The sequence below is a fragment of the Salvelinus sp. IW2-2015 genome, linkage group LG37 (assembly GCF_002910315.2).
Source record: "Salvelinus sp. IW2-2015 linkage group LG37, ASM291031v2, whole genome shotgun sequence".
NCBI lineage: Eukaryota > Metazoa > Chordata > Actinopteri > Salmoniformes > Salmonidae > Salvelinus > Salvelinus sp. IW2-2015.
Genome location: NC_036876.1, coordinates 6707005 through 6731092, shown reverse-complemented (window position 1 = coordinate 6731092; position 24088 = coordinate 6707005). Strand labels below are relative to the sequence as shown.

General features: G+C 42.1%; 1 protein-coding gene across 8 annotated transcripts in view; it reads left to right on the top strand.

Annotated features, from left to right (window-relative positions):
• The window catches only part of LOC111960292 (adhesion G protein-coupled receptor L3-like), a 345871-nt gene that overhangs the window by 287365 nt on the left and 34418 nt on the right, over positions 1–24088 (top strand). For all 8 annotated transcript variants that reach the window (XM_023982240.1, XM_070437819.1, XM_023982239.1 and 5 more), the window contains 3 exons: positions 5374–5579; positions 11552–11728; positions 23588–23797. In XM_023982240.1, the coding sequence (XP_023838008.1) occupies positions 5374–5579; positions 11552–11728; positions 23588–23797 (593 nt within the window). The remainder of the gene's footprint in view (positions 1–5373; positions 5580–11551; positions 11729–23587; positions 23798–24088) is intronic.

Below are 24088 nucleotides of genomic sequence, written 5' to 3'. Positions count from 1 at the left end.
TGAACACATTTTTTGAGAGAGATTGAGAGCGTTTCAGTGATAAACACAATTAATATGTAACCGACTGACTCAAATCGGTCTTATGTAGCAACATTTGATTTTTTTTTTTTACATTGGATAAAAGTAGAGACTCAAAGCTACAAAATGGTATATCATACACTACCGTTAAGGAACAATGGGAAAGTAATTCTGCTTTGAAAGTTGATAAACTTGTAAACTCACTTTTGAGAAAATTCCCTTTGAATTTTTGGTACACCTACTGGAGAGCTCTTCTTTGTCTACACCCATTCAGCATCGTTCACACCCTCTTAAGCTTTAGCCCCACCCATCTCTTTAAGGTTTGATCCAAGCGTTCTGTACTAACAACAGCACTCAAGCACCCAAGCTAACTTGCTAGCTGCTTCCAGACACAAATGAGAGAACAGCGCACTGAACATAACTTGCCCTTGCAGATCTGGATAGGCTGTTCTGTTATCCAGAGCGTTGGTAACTGCAACTGTGCTGTCAGATTGTCAGTTCGTAAATTCAGAGCGTTTCACTTTGAGCGCTCAGAGCGCACAGCACACTGGACGCTCTTGCCGATGAGTAGGGTTGATCCAAACGTTCTGACCTCACAACGGCAGTTAAGCACCCAAGTCAACTGCGTAACATTGGCTAGCTTGAGAGAACACCCCACTCATAATGAGAGAACACCCCACTCTGACCATTTTACTTGCCCTAGCAGAGCTGGTTAGGCTGTTTTCAAGTTATCCAGAGCATTGGTGACTGTAACTGTGCTGCTGGCAACAATTTAATTAAGCTTTTTGCCGACGTTTACTGACACCGGCCATATTCAACGGGTGTTGAGCGTTTGTAAATTCAGCATTTATTCTGCACTCTGGCACATTCAGATGAGTTTTTTGTTAAGACATGTACCTAGCTAGGTAAACAATAAACCATAATCCCAACTCATCACATTACTACCCTGCATGATTCTGCAGGTAGCTAACCAACCAGGTTTAATGTTAGCTAGCTTACATTAGGCTATAACTAGCCAAGCAAATGGCTCTGAGATACGAATAATAAGATCATACACGTAACGTTAGCTAGCTAGCTAACAGTACACTTTCAAATCAAATCAAATGTATTTATATAGCCCTTCTTACATCAGCTTATATCTCAAAGTGCTGTACAGAAACCCAGCCTAAAACCCCAAACAGCAAGCAATGCAGGTGTAGAAGCACGGTGGCTAGGAAAAAATCCCTAGAAAGGCCAAAACCTAGGAAGAAACCTAGAGAGGAACCAGGCTATGAGGGGGGGCCAGTCCTCTTCTGGCTGTGCCGGGTGGAGATTATAACAGAACATGGCCAAGATGTTCAAATGTTCATAAATGACCAGCATGGTCAAATAATAATAATCACAAATGAAATCACCTGTCAAAATTGTGTAATATCTGGATGGACGCGTCTCCTGTCAGATTCCATGGTTGCCATTAGTTTGAAGATGTAATCCGGAGACCGGTGTTTTCTCCATGTCCTTAGCTATCATACTTAAATTCTACTGATTTGAAAACTCGGTCCTCCAGAAAGTGGCGAGCATACACGTAACGTTAGCTAGCGAGCCAACCAGCTAACGTTAGCTAGCTAAAAGTACACTTTAACTTGACATTAGGCTTATGCAGTTTTCCTACGCGATACATTTAAAAAATAGCCTCGTTAGACAGGATTACCTAGAAATACTGACCAGCTGAAATAGACAGAAGCGTGCTATATGGCAGACCAATCCAAACTCATCTCTCGGCATGTCCAGCCCATTCATTATCTCAGCCAATCATGGCTAGCGTGAAGGTTGCTGACTTTCTCTGTGGCTTAACCAACTAGGCTCGTAATTTTAAGTTTTTATTAGTATTTACAGATGGCACATACGTTTGTTATTAAGGCACATGAAAGTTCACATGTTCTTGAAGGCATTTCTGTCAAAAACGCATTTTAATTTAAAAAAAATGATGTTCAAACAGCTCTCCTGTGAAGTAGTGAGCCGCGACATACGCATAGTCTCCTGAAACGGGTCACATATTAGCAGCACAGATGCACAGCACAGTTCTGTACAGCAGTAGGAAGGACAAGATAAGTGTCCTTCCCACTGCTCCACTCCGGCTCCTCCTCCAATTATACACATTTTGCAAGTGACTCTTGCTTCCCCGTAGCTAACCAGTCACCACCAGCCTTCTAGTTAGCTACCCTACACCTGGTTAAGAAACACAAGTTCCTTTATGAAATTAAAAACAATAGCATACTTGAGTTGAATAGTAAAACGACAGTCTAGCCATGTTTTTCTTTCCTGTGAGTATAGAAAAGTAGGCTGTCTTTGAATTTGTAGTCTCACTCAACCCTCCCACTTTCCCCACTGCATTGCATAGCCAGGTGCTATGTAGAACAAACATGCCTCTCTGACATGTTAAATAAGGAATAACGTTGTCTCTACTCATGGAATTTCTATCTGCAACGTTCGGTAACGCCATTAATGCCATTAAACAGCCATTAAACTCTGTAACTATTTTAAAGTCACCATTGGCCTCATGGTGAAATCCCTGAGCAGTTTTCTTCCTTTCCGGCAACTGAGTTAGGTAGGACGCCTTAATCTTTGTAGTAACTGAGTGAATTGACAAACCATCTAAAGTGTAATTAATAACTTCACCATGGTCAAAGGGATATTCAATGTCTGCTTTTTTTAAATATTGTTTTTACCCATCTACCAATAGGTGTTTTTCTTTGACATTATTGGATATTGTGTGTGTGACAAGAACATCTACATTGTAATCAATTCAGACTATAACACAACCACATTGGAAAAAGTGAAGGGGTGTGAATACTTTCTGAAGGAACTGTACATGTTTGTCATATTTCTGCTGTTGGGAAGAGAATATGTTGGTAGGACAAGGCTATGTATGTTTGTGCACATCGAAGTCAGTGATATATGTTTACTCTAGGTTATTGAGGCAATACGAATGTGATGTGGCAAAAATTAGAGGGCATTTAGTTGACTAAAATGGCCCACTGTAATTTTGACAATAACTAGACTAAATCATTATTCAAAGACAAAAATATGACTAAGACGTAATTATATTTGCGTTAAAACGACTAAGACTGGTATCAAAATAAGGTGACTCTTTCGGTTAGAAGCATTCGATTTTACAATCGCTTACATTTTTGTGGATTTGTGTAGCCATGAACTGTTTTCACCCCGTAACATAAGGTGACACAACATGTTACGTAGGTACACTGCATTTCTGAGGTCTCGACACAAAAAAACTGTCCAACAGCTAGATCCAGGATTCTTACAGGGTTCAAGTTCAATGATTCATTTAGATGATTAATGATTCATACATGATATAACAACAATTTACACTGCCGTAAATGCGAGGACAGAAAAGTAATGTTTTACAGTATGTGAAAAATCTGTCAACACACCAACCATGAGAAAGGTTTTAAATCAACTCGTGAATTGTATTGAATATAGCTACAGTATTGATCCCCTCTTATATCTTAATGTAATGACATGAAAACAAATTGTCAGATTATTATCAGTCACTTATAAACAGCGGAAACAAGTCATCCAGTGTACGAAATCCTCCCTGGTACCCTAGTTTCTAGAAAAACCCATGTCCGGGGCACTCCCCCAATGCACTGCTCTTACTGAAAACCATTGATCTGCTGCGTTTCTTACGCATCAGTTTGTCTGGTTTGAATCCACCCTTAGAAGTGGTATAAGTACCAGTGTAACCACTGGCAGGGAAAGTAGCAGAGAGAGCCTAGCAGCCATGATTGGCTGAGATAATGAGTGGGCTGGACATGCCGAGAGATGAGTTTGGATTGGTCTGCCATACCCGTTACAGAGTAATTTCATACTTTCCCTTGAATAACATCAATATAATGGAAAGAGTACCAACATAGTGTAGGTTTCAGGCAGAGGTGACCAACCCTCCTTGAGAGCTAATGTGTCTACATTTAGCTCCAACCATGTTATAACACACCTGATTCTGCCTACTATCAAGGTCATGGAAAGCAGCTAATTAGTATAATCAGCTGTGTTAGATAAGGGCTGGAGAGAGAGCCTAGCAGATGGGTAGCCCTCCATGAGGAGGGTTTTCCACCCCTAACACAAGGTCTGATAAAGTATAGCGCCTTTTTACTGACTTCAAATGGGCAAAGGAGGGTCCCTGGTTGCGGAATTAGTTGTGTTCAAGAGCTGCTCCTAAACTGTAATGAGGCTATTATACACAATACGGGGCTATCTATGGGAGCGGCGCTGACAATTTTTGGACTTTATTACTTGTTCATGCAAATGAACTAATCTCTTACCGCGTGCTCACCACTCTCCACTCGATGAATAAGCTTATGTCCAGCAGTGCTTCATTATATGTCGAGATGTGTTTCTATTTCCCCTTCATCGAGAGGTTGCACACAAATTGTTTTCCTTTCATCCCGAGTAAGTGATCCAAGTCGAGGCGGGAGGGGAGTGTTCTTTCATATCGGAAGCCTAAAGAAAGACGCCAGGAGAGCGATAAGGGAGTGGGGAAGGAAATAATGAAGAGTAACTGTTCCCTTTGTCAGTGTAGGCAATAATGACATTTCGTTGAAGTTGAATTAAATCGACCTCTCGTACCTTACTGAGGTATTTTGTTTCAGCCTCGACACCTTTATTGCTGTTGATAACGTGCTCGGAGCAGCGAATGCATTTAATCAATTTTCTATATTAGTTGGCCTAAGTAGTTTCAACTCTCCCTAATCCTGTGGAATCAAACATCTAAAAGGAATGAATTACCGTACCTCAAAACATATTGATTCTGTTGAACCGCAACATTTGACACCTGTCAGTTAAACTGTAGTGCATCCAATGCCGTTTCGCCCTTGAGCAAGGCACTTCCAAAACGGTTCCAAAGGTTGACTGGATTCTCATAGGCATATAAACCTTAGCAACATCTAGCCTAGGTTTACAAGCTATCCCTTTATTCACAAAAAATACAAAACATTTTGACCAGATGGTCATTTTTCACCTTTGGATTTATTTTTGTTTTCTGGCACTACTTTCCCTGCTACTTAAACCTCAATTTGCCCTTTTCAGTCACATACTGTATACAATAGCATTCTATTCTATGGTAAAATATGATCAATGCATTTCAATAACACACATTCAGGCTATGTCAGTGGTGGCAGGGGCTGTCTCTATTGCCTTAAAGATCTTCCTCACCTTAATTGCTCTGATCTGAAAGAACAGGTTAAAGCCAGCCTAATGATGATCTTCCGCCATTTTTGTTTTCACCTGTCACTACAAACAAAGGGGAGAAGATTAGGAGAGGATTTTCAAGCTGTGATGTCATATTGTATTTCCTAGGAGAGATCCGGATGGCCTTCGTCCTGTATAAACACATCGGTGCCTACCTGTCTACAGAGAATGCCAGCATGAAACTGGGCAGGGAAGCCATGGCCACCAACTACTCTGTCATTGTCAATTCTCCCGTCATCACAGCAGCCATCAACAAAGAAAGCAACAAAGTCTACCTGTCCGAACCGGTCATATTCACCTTGAAACACCTGCAGGTACGACACACACACACACACACACACACACACGGACGTGTGCACACAAAACACACACACATACACACTTTGGGATTATCATTGAATTCACTACTAGACACCTTGGTGGACACACTTTTTTTCTGAAGGGATCAATTTGGGATTGGTACGTCCATTTTCGACTTGTAAAATAATGAAAGAAGTCACCCCTTCAATTTTAACCTCAATTTCTTTGACAAGAAGAAAGCACGAAGAACAAAGAGTAATCTATCATAACATATTGATGATGCACAACTTTGTTTTCATTAGTTTTCTCCCTATTAGTGTAAGAACAGAACTGTCTAACCTGGAAGGCTAGGGTGATAGCAGCGTTCTATTGGTCGTCCCTGGAGGCTGGTTAGTCATTGCCGAAGCATTAACTTCCTCCCCGACTGCATTATCTTCCCCTCGCACGACTCCCAACAGCGCCCAGAGCCATTATTAGGCAGGTTGAAAGACCTTGAGAGTAACTTGCAGATGACTGTGTGTGTGCAGTGTGTGGGAGGGACAGTTTGTGAGGAGAAGGAGTTTGAGAAAAACGAGAGAGGTAAAGAGAGGGAGAGGAACACTAAAATAAAATATAAGAGAGAGAGAGAGAGCTTATGTTTTTTTCAAAACGAAACTGGAAATGTCACACTCGGGGTCAATGCAGTTATTACCGGGGACACCTGCCTTTCGCTTAATTCCTAGTTTTGTCAGAAGACACAGTGCTAGAACTGTCTGAGGATAATGTAGGCCACTGCCGCTTTCCTACCTTTTTCTCGGCCCACTGGTCTAATCTCAATAAAACAGTGCTCTTATATAAGTGTATGCGGTTCCCTAGACTTGCACTTGTGACAGGACATGTGGTCTTCTGAACTGCTCTGTGCTGTGTCTTCTAAATAGTAGACTATTGTAAATAGTATTCTAAGTCTTCTTAAAGAGTATTCTAAGTCTTCTAAAAGAGCATTCTAAGTCTTCTAAACGAGCATTCTGAGTCTTCTAAAAGAGCATTCTGAGTCTTCTAAAAGAGCATTCTGAAGTCTCTAAAAGAGCATTCTGAGTCTTCTAAAAGAGCATTCTGAGTCTTTCTAAAAGAGCATTCTGAGTCTTCTAAAAGAGTATTCTAAGATTCTTCTAAAAGAGTATTCTGAGTCTTCTAAAAGGACATTCTGAGTCTTCTAAAGAGTATTCTAAGTCTTCTAAACAGTAGACTATTCTAAAGAGTATTCTAAGTCTTCTAAAAGAGTATTCTAAGTCTTCTAAAAGAGTATTCTAAGTCTTCTAAAAGAGCATTCTAAGTCTTCTAAACGAGCATTCTAAGTCTTCTAAACGAGCATTCTAAGTCTTCTAAACGAGCATTCTAAGTCTTCTAAAGAGTATTCTGAGTCTTCTAAAAAGAGTATTCTAAGTCTTCTAAAAGAGTATTCTAAGTCTTCTAAAAGAGCATTCTGAGTCTTCTAAAAGGGCATTCTGAGTCTTCTAAAAGGGCATTCTGAGTCTTCTAAAAGGGCCTTCTGAGTCTTCTAAAGAGCATTTTGAGTCTTCTAAACAGTAGACTATTGTAAAGAGTATTCTAAGTCTTCTAAAAGAGTATTCTAAGTCTTCTAAAAGAGTATTCTAAGTCTTCTAAAAGAGTATTCTAGTCTTTAAAAGAGTATTCTAAGTCTCTAAAAGAGTATTCTAAGTCTTCTAAACGAGTATTCTAAGTCTTCTAAACGAGTATTCTAAGTCTTCTAAACGAGCATTCTAAGTCTTCTAAACGAGCATTCTAAGTCTTCTAAAAGAGCATTCTGAGTCTTCTAAAGAGCATTCTGAGTCTTCTAAAAGAGCATTCTGAGTCTTCTAAAGAGCATTCTGAGTCTTCTAAAAGAGCATTCTGAGTCTTCTAAAAGAGCATTCTAAGTCTTCTAAACGAGCATTCTAAGTGTCACGATCTATCACAAGGATGACGCTGAGAGACGAAGCAGGTACGGGAGTAACATTTAATAAATCACGGACATGGAACGAGACATAAACAGCTTAGCAAACAGAAAAACAATCAATGCAGAAGCAGGGAACAGAGCTGGGGACTGACACATATAGGGGAGGAAATGAACGGTGATAATAGAGTCCAGGTGAGTCCAATAACGCTGATGCGCGTGACAAGGAAAGGCAGGTGTACGTGATGGATGGCAGGAGTGAGTGATGCAAGGCATTCTGGCGCCCTCAAGCGCCAGGGGGAGGGAAAGAGCGGGAGCAGACGTGACACTAAGTCTTCTAAACGAGCATTCTAAGTCTTCTAAAAGAGTATTCTAAGTCTTCTAAAGAGTATCTGAGTCTTCTAAAAGAGTATTCTAAGTCTTCTAAAAGAGCATTCTGAGTCTTCTAAAAGGGCATTCTGAGTCTTCTAAAAGGGCCTTCTGAGTCTTTAAAAGGGCATTCTGAGTCTTCTAAAAGAGCATTCTAAGTCTTCTAAAAGAGCATTCTGAGTCTTCTAAAGGGCATTCTGAGTCTTCTAAAAGAGCATTCTGAGTCTTCTAAAAGCATTCTGAGTCTTCTAAAAGGGCCTTCTGAGTCTTCTAAAGAGCATTTTGAGTCTTCTAAACAGTAGACTATTGTAAAGAGTATTCTAAGTCTTCTAAAAGAGTATTCTAAGTCTTCTAAAAGAGCATTCTGAGTCTTCTAAAAGAGCATTCTGAGTCTTCTAAAAGGGCATTTTGAGTCTTCTAAAGGGCATTCTGAGTCTTCTAAAAGGGCCTTCTGAGTCTTCTAAAGAGCATTTGAGTCTTCTAAACAGTAGACTATTGTAAAGAGTATTCTAAGTCTTCTAAAAGAGCATTCTGAGTCTTCTAAAAGAGCATTCTGAGTCTTCTAAAGAGCATTCTGAGTCTTCTAAAAGGCATTCTAGTCTTCTAGAGTATTTAAGTCTCTAGAGTATCTGAGTCTTCTAAAAGGACATTCTGAGTCTTCTAAACAGTATTCTAAGTCTTCTAAACAGTAGACTATTGTAAAGAGTATTCTAAGTCTTCTAAAAGAGTATTCTAAGTCTTCTAAAGAGTATTCTAAGTCTTCTAAACGAGCATTCTAAGTCTTCTAACAAGTATTTGAGTCATCTAAGAAGTATTTGAGTCTTCTAAAAGAGCATTCTGAGTCTTCTAAAAGAGTATTCTAAGTCTTCTAAAAGAGTATTCTGAGTCTTCTAAAAGGACATTCTGAGTCTTCTAAACAGTATTCTAAGTCTTCTAACAAGTATTCTGAGTCATCTAAAGAGTATTCTAAGTCTTCTAAAAAGAGTATTCTGAGTCTTCTAAAAGGACATTCTGAGTCTTCTAAACAGTATTCTAAGTCTTCTAAACAGTAGACTATTGTAAAGAGTATTCTAAGTTTCTAAAGAGTATTCTAAGTCTTCTAAAAAGTATTCTAAGTCTTCTAAAAGAGTATTCTAAGTCTTCTAAACGAGCATTCTAAGTCTTCTAAACGAGCATTCTAAGTCTTCTAAACGAGCTTCTAAGTCTTCTAAAAGAGTATTCTAAGTCTTCTAAAGAGTATTCTGAGTCTCTAAGAGTATTCTAAGTCTTCTAAAAGAGCATTCTAAGTCTTCTAAAAGAGTATTCTAAGTCTTCTAAAATAGTATTCTAAGTCTTCTAAAAGAGCATTCTAAGTCTTCTAAAAGAGCATTCTAAGTCTTCTAAAAGAGCATTCTAATCTCTTACAAACGAGCATTCTAAGTCTTCTCAAAGAGCATTCTGAGTCTTCTCAAAAGAGCATTCGGAGTCTTCTAAAAGAGCATTCGGAGTCTTCTAAAAGAGCATTCGGAGTCTTCTAAAAGAGCATTCTGAGTCTTCTAAAGTAGACTATTGTAAAGAGTATTCTAAGTCTTCTAAAAGAGTATTCTAAGTCTTCTAAACAGTAGACTATTGTAAAGAGTATTCTAAGTTTCTAAAAGAGTATTCTAAGTCTTCTAAAAGAGTATCTAAGTCTCTAAAAGAGTATTCTAAGTCTTCTAAAAGAGTATTCTGAGTCTTCTGAAAGAGTCTTCTGAGTCTTCTAAAAGAGTCTTCTAAGTCTTCTAAAAGAGTCTTCTGAGTCTTCTAAAAAGATGGACCAAATATATGAGGATGGTTCTGTATACTGCAGGTATGCACAGACTAGAGTGGTGCAGTGCTTCTCAGTGCAAGAGGCGACACTGCCGTACCTGCTTCGAATCCAGGCAGCATCACATCTGGCTGCGATTTGGAGTCCCATAGGGCGGCGCTCAATTGGCTCAGCGTCGTCCGGGTTTAGCCGGGGGAGGCCAGCTTTCCTAGTTAAATAAAGGTTAAAAGTTAAATAAGAATTTGTTCTTAACTGACTTGCCTAGTTAAAGGTTCAATAAAAAAAAGTATAAAAAATGATTTTAGTACTTCTCATAGCCTGGTCCCAGATCTATTTGTGCTGTCTTGCCGACTCGTATGGTCATTGTCATGCCAAATGTGACAAAAACAAACTTCTCCTATGGTAAGTATGGCCTGGTCCCAAATCTAATTGTGCCGTTTTGCCGACTATTGTGGTCATTGTCATACCAAACACCCCCATGGTATTTGGCTATACAGCACCAACAGATCTGGGACCAGGCTATACTGCTCTTCGCTCTAGTATTTAGTTCCATCACTATACAATTAATAGCCCTTAGATCAGAGGTTCTGGATCACTTGTCCCAGAGGACTGTGGCTGTCCTCTAGTTATTGTTTCGCTTTCTTGCCTCCGCACTTAATGGACTAATTAAAGTGGTTAATGGGACAGAAGGTCACCTCGTCTGGTTCCTCCAGTCCATGCTGCACTATATCCAACTAGCCATTGGTTGGCTGTGTGGAGGAGAACTCAATCAGACGGGAAATGTATGTCTGGAGAGGATCTGCTGATCATTGATGCTTCTCAAATGGTATCCTGTTCCCTATACAGTGTAGTGCACTACATAGGGAATATGGTGCCATTTGGGACACAGCCTATGTTCCACAGTCACAGCTTATGTTCCACAGTCACAGCTTTAGCAACATTGTGAGAAGCATATTGAGGATTGGGGTTACACACTTCTGCCATGGACAATCCCCTCAAACGCACACAGCATTAAGGTGCAATTTGAAGTGGTCAGGCAATATCTAGCTGCAAGAGATGGCAGCTTTCCACATCAGTTAAACTTAAAACCAGACCTATTTCAGGCATTCATATAGGGCATTCATTCATATAGGGCATTCATTCATATAGGGCATTCATTCATATAGGGCATTCATTCATATAGGGCATTCATTCATATAGGGCATTCATTCATATAGGGCATTCATATAGGGCATTCATATAGGGCATTCATTCATATAGGGCATTCATATAGGGCATTCATTCATATAGGGCATTCATATAGGGCATTCATATAGGGCATTCATATAGGGCATTCATTCATATAGGGCATTTGTATGCATTGGCACATTTATCCTCTCACCTTTTATCTGCATTAAGCTGGAAAGTGACTGTTTTAAAACGGGCCAGCGAGATAGCGGGAGAAGCTCGTCGTTAAGGCTGCCGCCTGACAGAGAGCGGCGGTGGCGGCCATTAAACCGCGGGGCAGTCTATTGTCGCACAGTGAAGGTTAAAGCGAAAGGTCGAAAAACACAATGAAAGGCTGCTCCATCGGCGCTCACCGCCGCCATTAAACTAAAACCAACCGCCTCAGTGGGGGGAAACCTGCACCGCCACCGGAAAAGGGAATCAAGGAGCTATTTCCGAGATATTTAGTCTCGAAATGGAGCACTGTAGATTTATGCTGTTGTGGCATGTCAAGGTTATGGGAGGCTCACCTGAAATGAGCTCCATACGTTTCTGTTTAACCCAGCCAGAGTGTTGGCTTTTTAGAATGGATCACTCAACCTTCAATCAATGTGTTTGTGTTTTTCCTCCCACTAGCTTCATTGTGCTGCTGGGGCCCATATACTAATTGTTATGTGGTTTGTCCCCCACAGCAATCCAAGGAAAGCTTTAATCCCAACTGTTCTTTCTGGACTTATTCCAAGAGGACCATGATGGGGTACTGGTCGACGCAGGATTGCCGGTTGCTAGGTACCAACCGGACTCACACCACGTGCTCTTGTACCCACCTGACCAACTTTGCCGTCCTTATGGCTCACGTGGAGGTCAAGGTAAGGCCTTTTCCACCATCTCATCCCAAGCCATGTTCAGCCATTTTGTTTCAGCTCAGATCCAGCACAAGCAATACAAATCCCATGAAACCATATGTTATATTGTGGCCTTACAGATGGATAGCTCTCTTTTGTGACCTTCACAGCAGCACATTCTACAAAAAAGGAAAGAGACACTATTGAGTGGCACTGAGTTAAGATCCAAATCTAAGAGCTTTTTTTGTGCCAGAAGCATCCTTAGTGTTGAGTGTGTGTTCATTGTGGGGACCGTGCCCTATTTGGCCTTGTGTGAAGTAGTTGGAGAGTGTGGCCCTTGCAGGAGGAAAATGCATTTGAAGTTTTAAGAGATCTTTGAGGCTTTTATTGAGTCGTCCGCGTACCTACTTAGGTTAAAATCATTTTCAATACCTGAATGCATGGTTAGATGTTCCAAACACACCGAAATTCACAGGTTGATGGATTGAAGGAGAATCCACATCTTTAAAAACTTTGTTTTTTTAACTAGGCAAGTCAGTTAAGACCAAATTCTTATTTTCAATGACGGCCTAGGCACAGTGGGTTAACTGCCTTGTTCAGGGGCAGAACGACAGATTTCTTTCCTTGTCAGCTGGGGGTTACTGGCCCAACGCTCTAACCACTAGGCTACCTGCCGCCCCTTTTTAACCCTTTACACTTGTGGGAATTGGCCTATGTGGATAGGGCTAAATATGAAAAGCATAGTTAGTTAAAAAATTTAATAAAAAGTTAGTTTACTTATTGCGTCTTACTGCTCTCTTACATGGGAGAAAATATCTGTAACCTCTGTCATTGCTCTGTGGTTGCTTCATCATCGGTTTAAGCCTTTTGGGAAAACAACAGAAAGAGAGATGAGAAATAGAGGTTTGACAGACAGAAGCAAAGTGAAGATGTGAGAAGGGAGAAAAGGAGTGATGGAGGGAAAGAAAGAGAGAGCGCTAGAGAGTCAAAATATAATAAAATATCTGTGGGACTGTTTGACAGAAGAAAAGAGGTGAGTAGGGAGAGAGGGAAAGATGGCGGGAGAGAGAGTGAGAGGATATATAATGTGAGATGTGTAGGATTGTCACATGAAAGATTGGCCTGTAGTTTGCGCTGTGTGGCGGTGAAAGTGGCACTGTTACCGGCGATGCTCAAGGGAGAGAGAGATGGAAGGGATTGTTGGCCAGAAAAGAGAAAGATAACTTCTGTCACTGCAAGCTTGAGGGCCACGCCGCTGAAGGCCCAAAGACCCCCAAGGCTTCGAGCTTTAGTCAGCGAGGAAAGAGGACTCTATAATGCCTGTCCCAGTTGGCCAAAGGCCATATAACCACAGGCCCTTGGACCTCCCTTAGCCCACTCCCCTCCGACAGTCTGCCCCCACTCCCAGCCAACCAGCCACTCTGGTCCGGAGAGGTTTACCCCTAGTGAGCAGGAGTCACTGTTTGTCACTCAGCCACTTGGCTTGGGGGAGCTAGTGTGGTCTAGCCTCAGTCTCTATCCGGGCCATGAATACAGAGGGAAGCTGTAAATAATAGGAGTGAAGGAAGCGCTTTGTCATGTGATTCACTGTGTGGAAACCGCTGGATGCTGGGGTTACATTCAGGGGGAAAGTAGATGGTTCTTACATCCCAATTCCAAAATGTCTGCATTTACCTACTCCATATTTCTGCTCGGTCGGAAAGGCAGAGTGTCATCGGAAGACATTTCAAGGAAATGCAGGCATCTTTTGACAAACTGCCAAGGCATTCCAATCCGGAAGCGCCAAGTGAATGGGGGGGAAAAGAAAACCGTTAAATGTCAGTAAACAACAAAAATTCCATCAATTTGGATGTCCGTATTTTGTCTCCATGGTAACAAAACATTCCTGTAGTCTTGTTTAGCGCCATCGCCAGAAGAGATAGTCACGCTGCGATTACCATCCTCACTTTGAGAAGGAAGAGGCCCACTATCACCATCATCTTTCATTTTGCTGTAATTTAGCCAGATAGACTGGGTGTTCCAGCAGAAAATAACAATAATGCTACTCTATTGTAAGAAATTCGAAGTGCTTTTATGATAATGCACTGTTTGATACGTCGATACGTATTGCTGAAAGCATTGCAGTATTATCTTATGCACATATTGGTAATCATTTGTAATATGTCTTTATCTTGGACTATGTTGAGGTAGTGTTGAGGCAGTAGTAGTGTACATAAAGTATTACAGGAAGGCTCGTAATAATGACTGGAATGAAGTGAATGGAATGGTATCAAACACAAGGAAACCATGTGTTTGATGTGCCAATATATTCCGTCCATTCCAGCCATTTCTATGAGCCTGTCCTTCCCAATTAAGGTGCCACCAGCCACCTGTGATGTATAGTAAATGGCATATAGTACTCAGGAGTTAATACACACTATGCAGTGGTTTCCCAACACACCCGTTTTCAATCAGAACTCTACCTGTTGGACATTTTGAAGCTGACCAAGAGTAAATAACCCATATCAGAAGCATGAACTTAGTAATTTTTCTTAATGCTGTTTCAAGCAATTAAGACAACATGTAACAGCTAATGAGGTGCCTTTCAACAATAACTGACCTCACTGTCTCATGATCATGTTCGCTCAGTACTGTAAATGTATGGATTCAGAATCCACATGCTTTGGCTCTCTGAGGAATTATGTTTCTAGTCAATGATCATCGTTGTGGTCAGTCAATTATCACCTTTCTGAACTTACTGCATACCTTTTGATCTCTGCCAAAAAAGAAGAACAAATATCCATCTTTGCTATTCAAAAGGGTTATGGAACCCAGCCCTATGGGGTTCCAGAATACTGCAATATACTGTGAAATGTCAGTAAACAAAGTTCCACATAACTTTTTTTTTTCTTTCTCAAACACGTCTAGTTCATCTTTCCAAGGTTCTTGGCACGTGGTTTGACTTGTTGATACTCTGTGGACTAGCACTTATTGAAGGGTTGTGATGACAAAGTGATTTGTGCTTTGTACATTTTGTCAAGCACGTTTCATTTGAACTTTTTTGAAGGCTTATTTATACTGTCTGAAGCATTGTCCTCTTTATTAAAAAAAGTCAACACAGTCCCGAGGGGATTTGACAGTGTGACTCACTATCAACCAGCAGACAAACACCATGTCTGTCAACGACAGGGGATGAGGTAGCTACCATCCAAACAATAAGGAAGGGATTGTGGACTTTTGTGCACCAACATGATCTAGCTTGATGGCGAAAGCCATTCCATCTGTCAGCTGTTCCTGCCGCCGCACTGAAGTCCACCAGTCGGCCGCGTACACCAAAATAAACCAAACGGGCTGTAACCAGCCGTGTGTCAGGCAGAGATTATGTCGCTTTTGTGTCTCCTGGAAGGGAAGTGATTGCGAGGGAGTTTCGCGTGAGGATGAGAGTGATTGCTTAAGTGCTCTGTCAAAGTACAGCGTGACGCTGTCTCCTCTTCATGCAACTCCAACTGCTCTCTCATCAAGCATTGAAATAGTATGTTAAAAATTTACAATAATACTTCCAGCTGGAAGTTACTCAGAGAAGATTTGGTTGTGATTTCAATGGAAGTTTCCAATGGCTTTTGAGAATCGCTTCAACCTGTCCTAGCAGGTTGTCATTCCTATCAATATCCAACTTGATATTTTTTCATATGCGGTTGTCTGATACGACATAGACATGGTGTCATCTATTTTGATGTTACCTACATGAAATATGTTCGATTCAAAGGCCTTTTTGTTTTCTACACGGTGATGTCATGTGCATTCCAGTTGCCATATAAAAGATTAATCAAACATAACAAAGGGATTGGAGTTCAAAAACAAAAGTACACCAGTGTTACTAAAGGACCAACATTTGGAAAGAACTGCTTTAGACGTTCTTCTTAAATACCTTAAATATCATGGCCCAAAATCACACCAACCACCCACCCAGCCAGCTACCCGAGGCAGCAACAGTCTACTCTTTATCGAACCACCCTCCTTTGAATTTAAGCTTCCATTTCCAAGACAGCCCCAGGGTTGTGGGGGCACTGTTTAAATAGCATCTGAAGCCCCAGCCGAGACTTAGAAAGATAGACCTGTTGTCCCTCCACCTACAGGCCATTACTTAGGTGGTGAGTGTGTATGCCGCGATTGGCTGGGGGTAATATTGAGCCACCTGTAAGTAGCACCATTCCCTAGGATCCACCAGTGTATAAATCAATGGTGTTTCTCAATGGGATGATGGAATGGAGGAAGCTAAGCCTCATACATCCGTGTCCTGGTGGGGTGTCTTTATCTGAAATCATGAAGCTATCATGATACGTTCTGGCTTTGAAATGTATAGAGGGCACAGTTATAGTGTGCACAGTTCCCACTATGTTAACGTATAACTTATTATAAACTGGGTGGTTCGAGTCCTGAATGATTTGGCTGAAAGCCGTTGTATATCAGACCTTATACCACAGGTATGACAAAACATTCCTTTTTACTGTTCTAATTACGTTGGTAACCAGTTTAGAAAAGCAATAAGGCACCCCAGGGGTGTGTGATATATGGCCAATATACCACAGCTAAGCTAAGAACATCCCTTAGCTGTGGTATATTGGCCATATACTCCTCCTCCTCGGGCCTTATTGCTTAATTATAACTTATTTCTTCCATTAATCCATCCATCATTCCATCCACATATGTAGCTTTCCATCCATCTAGATAATGACGTGGCAAGTCATCCATGTGCTTTTATTGTACGTTTATTTACTAAAAGTAAAGATGACGGTGGAAAGGTCTACGTTCCGACTGCTATCTGGACGCATTCCGCTTTAGAAGGCTCCACCACCGGCAGTATGGTATTTCACGGTTATCGTCGCTGTGAATATTGTACGGCTCTATTAGGCACATGCACTGAATATAAACTCCCTCCTCCTGGCTCTTTAAGATCGTAAATGCTTGCCCGTATGTGAATTCAACGCACGACACCCCTCGGTAGGGCCTCTGCTACCCTTACCACAACATGTGCCCTGCCCTGACGTATTTGATGACTCAAAGCTCTCTCCAGCGCTCTCTGCTTCTCTTTCTCTCCCTGGGCGTCGTCCAGGCAGATTTATTCATTTTAATTGGATTGGCTTCATGCTGCAAGCGGTTCTTTGAGGTATATCAAGGAATGAAGCTCATCTCCTCTCTCTCCCATTGGCCCAGTGGATCTGAGCACGTCCAGAGCACAGTGGAGGCACCCCTGTTAGGATGAAGGGTGCAATGGTGATTCATTTGGTATCGTGTGATATCTGATTGGATTTACTTGATTGGAGTGGTCAGGGCATAGGGTGACAGGGAATGTAGTTGACATGTATACACCTCTGCGTTTAAACTTCCCATCAGCCTGAGGTTCTATTCTGTGCCTTGTGGTAACAGATCAGGGGCAAACCCAATCTCCCAAAGGCATCCAACCAGAATGAAATATATGTGTGTTTAAAGGGTGGAGGGAAGACAAATCGAATCTGCGCAAGGCTCGTACCGCCCCAGTAAGTAACATGTCCTGTGGTATGACTCCTTGGCCTCCCATGACAGACTGAATTTTGGAGCGAATTACGGTCCGCTGCTTTCGGGACCCTAGTTCCCATTCCCGCTGCGGACGCCCGGACGAGCCCCCAGAAAATGGCCTTCATCGTAGGGATGAAGTTGTGGCCGTTGGCACCTTAGCGATCATCCACCCTCCCAGAACAAAGAGATGTCACTGCAGTAGATCGATCACACACGTGTGGATGCACCCTACGCCTCCATCTCGTTTTGACCCAGCACCCCCCCCCTATCAAGGTAAAGATTGTGATGGATAGAGCCTGAAGCCATGGCACAGCTCGCTACCTCAACTCACCCTAGGCCCCCTTTTCAAAACAGTCTACATCTGCCACCACCCAGCGCATGAGATGCCTTTGTAGTACGGAGGACCAGAGACAGCCACACACACAAACACACACACACACACTGCTCTACGGCACACTGCTCCACAGTCGTGTCATCCCCCTGTCTCCCTGATGTATACACAACGGCTCATCAGGCAAGAAAATGTAAAGAGCGCCTCTCCCCAGACTCAGGGTAGCGCGTCGACTGTTATTGTAGAGCAGCCCCTTAATGATCAGCATCTGTTCTCCCATCTCTCTCCGCTAGTGTTAGCCCATGCTCTGTGCACCTGTTAAACAAGCCTTTGTGTAAAGCTTCCCCTACTATAATGGAGGCTGTAGAAAATCCCAGCTGGATGCTTTAGCCTCTTACCCTGCCCCCAGTGGAGATTAATACTGCTGACTCGGGTCGAAGTTTGATTTAGAGGAAGTGCCCATTTGTGTGAAAAAATGTACGCTGTGTATAGCTGGGTGATGTGTGAAAAAAAATCCATGTCGCAATAATCTGACCCTTTTCTCGTAGATTAGGTTTTGGGGAGGTGCTAGAGTCATATCGTGATACATGTAACTATTTTGCTTGATAACAACACATGTTTTTAATGGACAGTGACTTAACATTCCCGGCAGGGCTCGAGAATTTTTTTTTTCCAGTGCCAAGTAAGACAACTGAGATGGTAGCCTAAGATAACAAATTCAAAAACAGCTATTGCATCTAACATATCCAGGAAATGCATGAATGATTTTATATTTTGAAGTACAACATGTCCAAATAGGATCCAGAATGATCAGATTTTTGGGGGCGCTCTTCAGAGAATCTTCGTGCGTAGGCCTATTGTCCTAATAGGCTATATTATTCACCACCTGAGGAAGTGGGAGCTCAAAACACTTAGCTAGATTGCTAACTCTAAATACGATAGTGTTGCTAGATAGCCATGTAGGCTAAGTGATTAATCTATCAGTAAATTTAGGCTTGTGTCCTATAGCGCTAGGCCTAGGCTGCGCCGAAACCACACTAACTGCAGCCTACTCCGGTTGTAAAGCGGTGACATTAACTCAATATTAAGAGGTGAGAAATACTGTCTTTTTCCCCACAATAGCATTTTGAGCAATGGTCATATACACTACACTATGCTTGAGCTTCTCAATGCATTTCTCCCTTCTCCGTACGCACACTGGGGAGACGGAGTGAGAGTCAGCAACCGACTGCGAAACAGGAACGGACAGATACTTTCGTAGTAGGAATCAACATAATGCAAAGGCTATTGCTGTTGACCAAATAATGGTTTTAGAGCAATCTATGAGAACGTTGAGTAGCAAAATCACAGAAAATGACAGACGGAAGCACAATGCTTCGGTAAGAGGAAGGGAATGTCTGTGTCTGTATTTTTGGGCTTTTTGTACCAGCTTTAATACTGTGTGCTTCCAGTAAAAACAACAGTGAGGAGTGCATTCTCTAGCTGTGACTCACTGATATTGTCCTTGAGGACTATTGTGTAAGCTCAGGCCTTTGAGATTGCACACACACACACACACACACACACACACACACACACACACACACACACACACACACACACACACTTTGAGTGATTGAATATCTGCTCTACAAAACTGACATCCTCAGGATCACTCCATGTAAATACAATTTGCTGTCATGTTCATCACAGCTGAAGGCTGTTGAGAAGAAAAACAGTCCATTTTTGTTGCCCTTATTTTACCAGGTAAGTTGACTGAGAACCCATTCTCATTTACAGCAGCAACCTGGAGAATAGTTACAGGGGAGAGGAAGCGGGATGAATGAGCCTATTGGAAGCTGGGGATGATTAGGTGGCCATGATGGTATGTCAGACAGGGAATTTAGCCAGGACACCGGGGTTAACACCCCTAATCTTACGATAAGTGCCATGGGATCTTTAGTGACCAGAGATTCAGGACACCCGTTTAACGTCCCATCCGAAAGACGGCACCCTACACAGGGCAATGTCCCCAATCGCTGCCCTGGGATATTTTATTTTAGACCAGAGGAAAGAGTGCCTCCTCCTGGCCCGCCAACACCACTTCCAGCAGCAGTAGGATGCAGGGTGGTATGCTGCTGGCCTGTGGCTTTGGACCAAGCTGTTTCTACTCGTGTTACTATTCTTTAAGTGTTACGTGTGATCAAAGTCGACTCTGGAAACGTCGAGTTCCGCCCAAACGGTTCTGCGAATCCAGCAGGTACAGCAGTCAGTTTGAAGCTGGAGGCTGTTTCTGTTTTTAACAGTGTTTTAAAAGAAAACTCCATCCAAAAAACGATATTATGGTATTTGTTTCATTTGTCCGTTGTTGACGGTCCCAAAATGTTTTGCATGTCAGCAATCAAGTGTGATGTAGTTTGCATCATATGATGCTGCGTTTTTCATCATATGACGCAAAATGCATCATACCAGCTGTATTTCTGTATTTTGAAAGTTCTGTATCTATATTTATGGGTAACAATTAAAGTACCTTACTGTGATTGTTTTCAATTAAAATGGTCAAAAATAAACAACAATAGCTTCTTAGAGAAGAGCAATTTCTCAAGCAAGAATTTAGCTTGGAGTGGTCTGAGTGAGGGGCCTAATTGGATGAGCTGTTTTTTTTTTTTTTTTTCACTTTTATTTAACCAGCAAGGCCAGTTGAGAACAAGTTATTGTTCAGAGAGGTTTGAAACTCTCTTTCTTATTGGTCTATTATCTTTTACCACCTGGTGATGTCGCCAGGCAGGCCAAAACAGGCTTAAATTTTAGTCAGTCTTTTCAAACAGCTCAACACTAAAAGCACGTTATCATAATTTTCGCAATTTCACAGAWTTATTCCAACCTCATAGTGTGGAAATATACGCTGAGTACACCAAACATTAGGAATACCTTCCTAATATTGAGTTGCACTCTCCACCCTTTTTTGCCCTCAGAACAGCTTTACAAGGTGTCAAAAGCATTCCACAGGGAAGCTGGCCCATGTTGACTCCAATGCTTCCCATAGATGTGTCAAGTTGACAGGATGTCTTTTGGGTGTTGGACCATTTGATGCACACGAGAAACTGTTGTGCGTGAAAAACCCAGCAGCGTTGCAGTTCTTGACACAAACCGATGCGCCTGGCACCTACTACCAAACCYCTTTCAAAGGCACTTAAATATTTTGTCTTGCCCATTCACCCTCTGAATGGCACACGTACACAATCCATGTCTCAAGGCAAAAATCMTTTTTTAACCCGTCTCCTCCCYTTAGTCTCCACTGATTTAAGTGGATTTAACAAGTGACATCAATAAGGGATCATAGCTTTCACCTGGATTCACCTGGTCAGTCTGTCATGGAAAGAGCAGGTGTTCTTAATTGTTTGTATACTCAGTGTATATGCTGTACACAAAATAGGAAAATCTAGTTTTTGACTGCACTGGGCCTTTAATAGATTACCCATGGTGCCTTTCACAGCCACCTGTGTCYATTTCCGTAGCTCAATTTGTTAACTTGCCAGAACACACTGGTGACACATTTTCATGCCATTTCCACCTTACCACCTGTGGTCCTATCTGTGACAGCTAGGTCATTCTGTGGAGAGGTCGATGGTGACCCTACCAAAAGGCAGTTTCATCTTGTTTTGACTTTATTAGTGAATATACATTTGAGTGTCATTTTAGTTATCAGTAACAAAAAAATACCTTTATTCTCAGATGTTAATCAGACTGTCAACACTGAGACAGTCATTTTGGCCAGTTATTTATTTGATTTGAACACAAATACCCGCAATAATTACACTACCGGTCAAAAGTTTTAGAACACCTACTCATTCAAGGGTTTTTCTTTATTTTTACTATTTTCTACATTGTAGAATAATAGTGAACACATCAAAACTATGAAATAATACACATGGAATCATGTAAACTAAGCAAAAACAATAAACGTCCTCTCACTGTCAACTGCATTTATTTTCAGCAAACTTAACATGTGTAAATATTTGTATGAACATAACAAGATWCAACAACTGAGACATGAACTGAACAAGTTCCACAGACATGTGACTAACAGAAATKGAATAATGTGTCCCTGAACAAAGGGGGGGAGGGTCAAAATCAAAAGTAACAGTCAGTATCTGGAGTGGCCACCAGCTGCATTAAGTACTGCAGTGCATCTTCTCCTCATGGACTGCACCAGATTTGCCCATTCTTGCTGTGAGATGTTACCCCACTCTTCCACCAAGGCACCTGCAAGTTCCCAGACATTTCTGGGGGGAATGGCCCTAGCTCTCACCCTCCGATCCAACAGGTCCCAGACGTGCTCAATGGGATTGAGATCCGGGCTCTTTTCTGGCCATGGCAGAACACTGACATTCCTGTCTTGCAGGAAGTCACGCACAGAACGAGCAGTATGGCTGGTGGCATTGTCATGCTGGAGGGTCATGTCAGGATGAGCCTGCAGGAATGGTACCACATGAGGGAGGAGGATGTCTTCCCTGTAACGCACAGCGTTGAGATTGCCTGCAATGACAACAAGCTCAGTCCGATGATGCTGTGACACACCTCCCCAGACCATTACGGACCCTCCACCTCCAAATCGATTGCGCTCCGGAGTACATGCCTCAGTGTAACGCTTATTCCTTCGACGATAAACGCAAATCTGACCATCACCCCTGGTGAGACAAAACCGAGACTCATCAGTGAAGAGCACTTTTTGCCAGTCCTGTCTGGTCCAGCGACGGTGGGTTTGTGCCCATAGGCGACGATGTTGCCAGTGATGTCTGGTGAGGACCTGCCTTACAACAGGCCTACAAGCCCTCAGTCCAGCCTCTCTCAGCCTATTGTGGACAGTCTGAGCACTGATGGAGGGATTGTGCGTTCCTGGTGTAACTCGRGCAGTTGTTGTTGCCATCCTGTACCTGTCCCGCAAGTGTGATGTTCGGATGTACCAATCCTGTGCAGGTGTTGTTACACGTGGTCTGCCACTGCGAGGAYGATCAGCTGTCCATTCTGTCTCCCTGTAGCGTGGTCTCAGGCATCTCACAGTTTGGACGTTTCAATTTATTTCCCTGGCCACATCTGCAGTTAAACAAATCAAAATATATTTTATATTTGAGAATCTTCAAATAGCCACCCTTTCCCTTGATGACAGCTTTGCACACTTGGCATTCTCTCAACCAGCTTCCCATGTAATGCTTTTCCAACAGTCTTGAAGGAGTTCCCACATATGCTGAGCACTTGTTGGCTGGTTTTTCTGAGGCTGGTAACTAATGAACTTATCCTCTGCAGCAGAGGTAACTCTGGGTCTTCCTTTCCTGTGGCAGTCCTCATGAGAGCCAGTTTCATCGTAGTGCTTGATGGTTTTTGCGACTGCATTTGAAGAAACGTTCTAAGTTCTTKGAATTTTTCGTATTGACTGATCTTCATGTCTTAAAGTAATGGACTGTTGTTTCTCTTTGCGTATTTGAGCTGTTCTTGCCATATTATGGACTTGGTATTTTACAGTTTCAGCCCAACTATTGGCTGAAACACATTAAAAAGGGAAGAAATTAACTTTTAAGAAGGCACACCTGTTAATTGAAATGCATTCCAGGTGACTACCTCAAGCTGGTTGAGAGTATGCCAAGAGTGTGCAAAGCTGTCAAGGCAAAGGGTGGCTATTTGAAGAATCTCAAATATAAAATAGATTTTGATTTGTATGACACTTTTTTGGTTACTATATGATCCCATATGTGTTATTTCCTAGTTTTGATGTCTTCACTATTATTCTACAATGTAGAAAATATAAAAATAAAGAAAAATCCTTGAATGAGTAGGTGTTCTAAAACTGTTGACCGGTAGAGTATATTAAATTATGTTAATCTCTTGTGGGGTTTTTGGTTGTGAGCGACAGTTGCGCCTATTCCTTCCTAATGTTCATCCTGTTTTTTGTTTGCGCCTCGTCTCATGTTGGTGGAGCGTCTTCTACTCCTATCCACTAATCTCATGTAATGCATTTCCTTATTTGTACCCTTTCCCAGAATACAGACCCAGTCCATGACATGCTGTTGGACGTCATCACATGGGTTGGCATCCTGCTCTCTCTGGTCTGCCTGCTCATCAGCTTGTTCACCTTTTGCTTCTTCCGGGGCCTCCAGAGCGACCGCAACACCATCCACAAGAACCTCTGCATCAGCCTCTTCATAGCAGAGTCCCTCTTCCTGGTGGGGATCAACCGAGCTGACCAACCGGTAAGAACATTCCCAAGCCGGACGATTGATGCGCAAAAAACACAGCCCACTCAATGGTTTTCAATGAGAGCAGTATGTTAGTGGAGCGCCTAGGGTTGTGTCTCTTTGTCTCTCTGAAAAGTTGGGGAGGTTTTGAGCAAGTCTGGTGGACTTCATCTCAATAGTCTAAAGTTGCTCCCAATCCTTGTCTGGTGTTCTTTTTCTGCACTAATCTGAAAATACAGTGAAAGCAACGAGTCAGAAGTCTGTTTCGGATTTAAGTCTGATGTTTTATCTATCACCTGTCTCCCA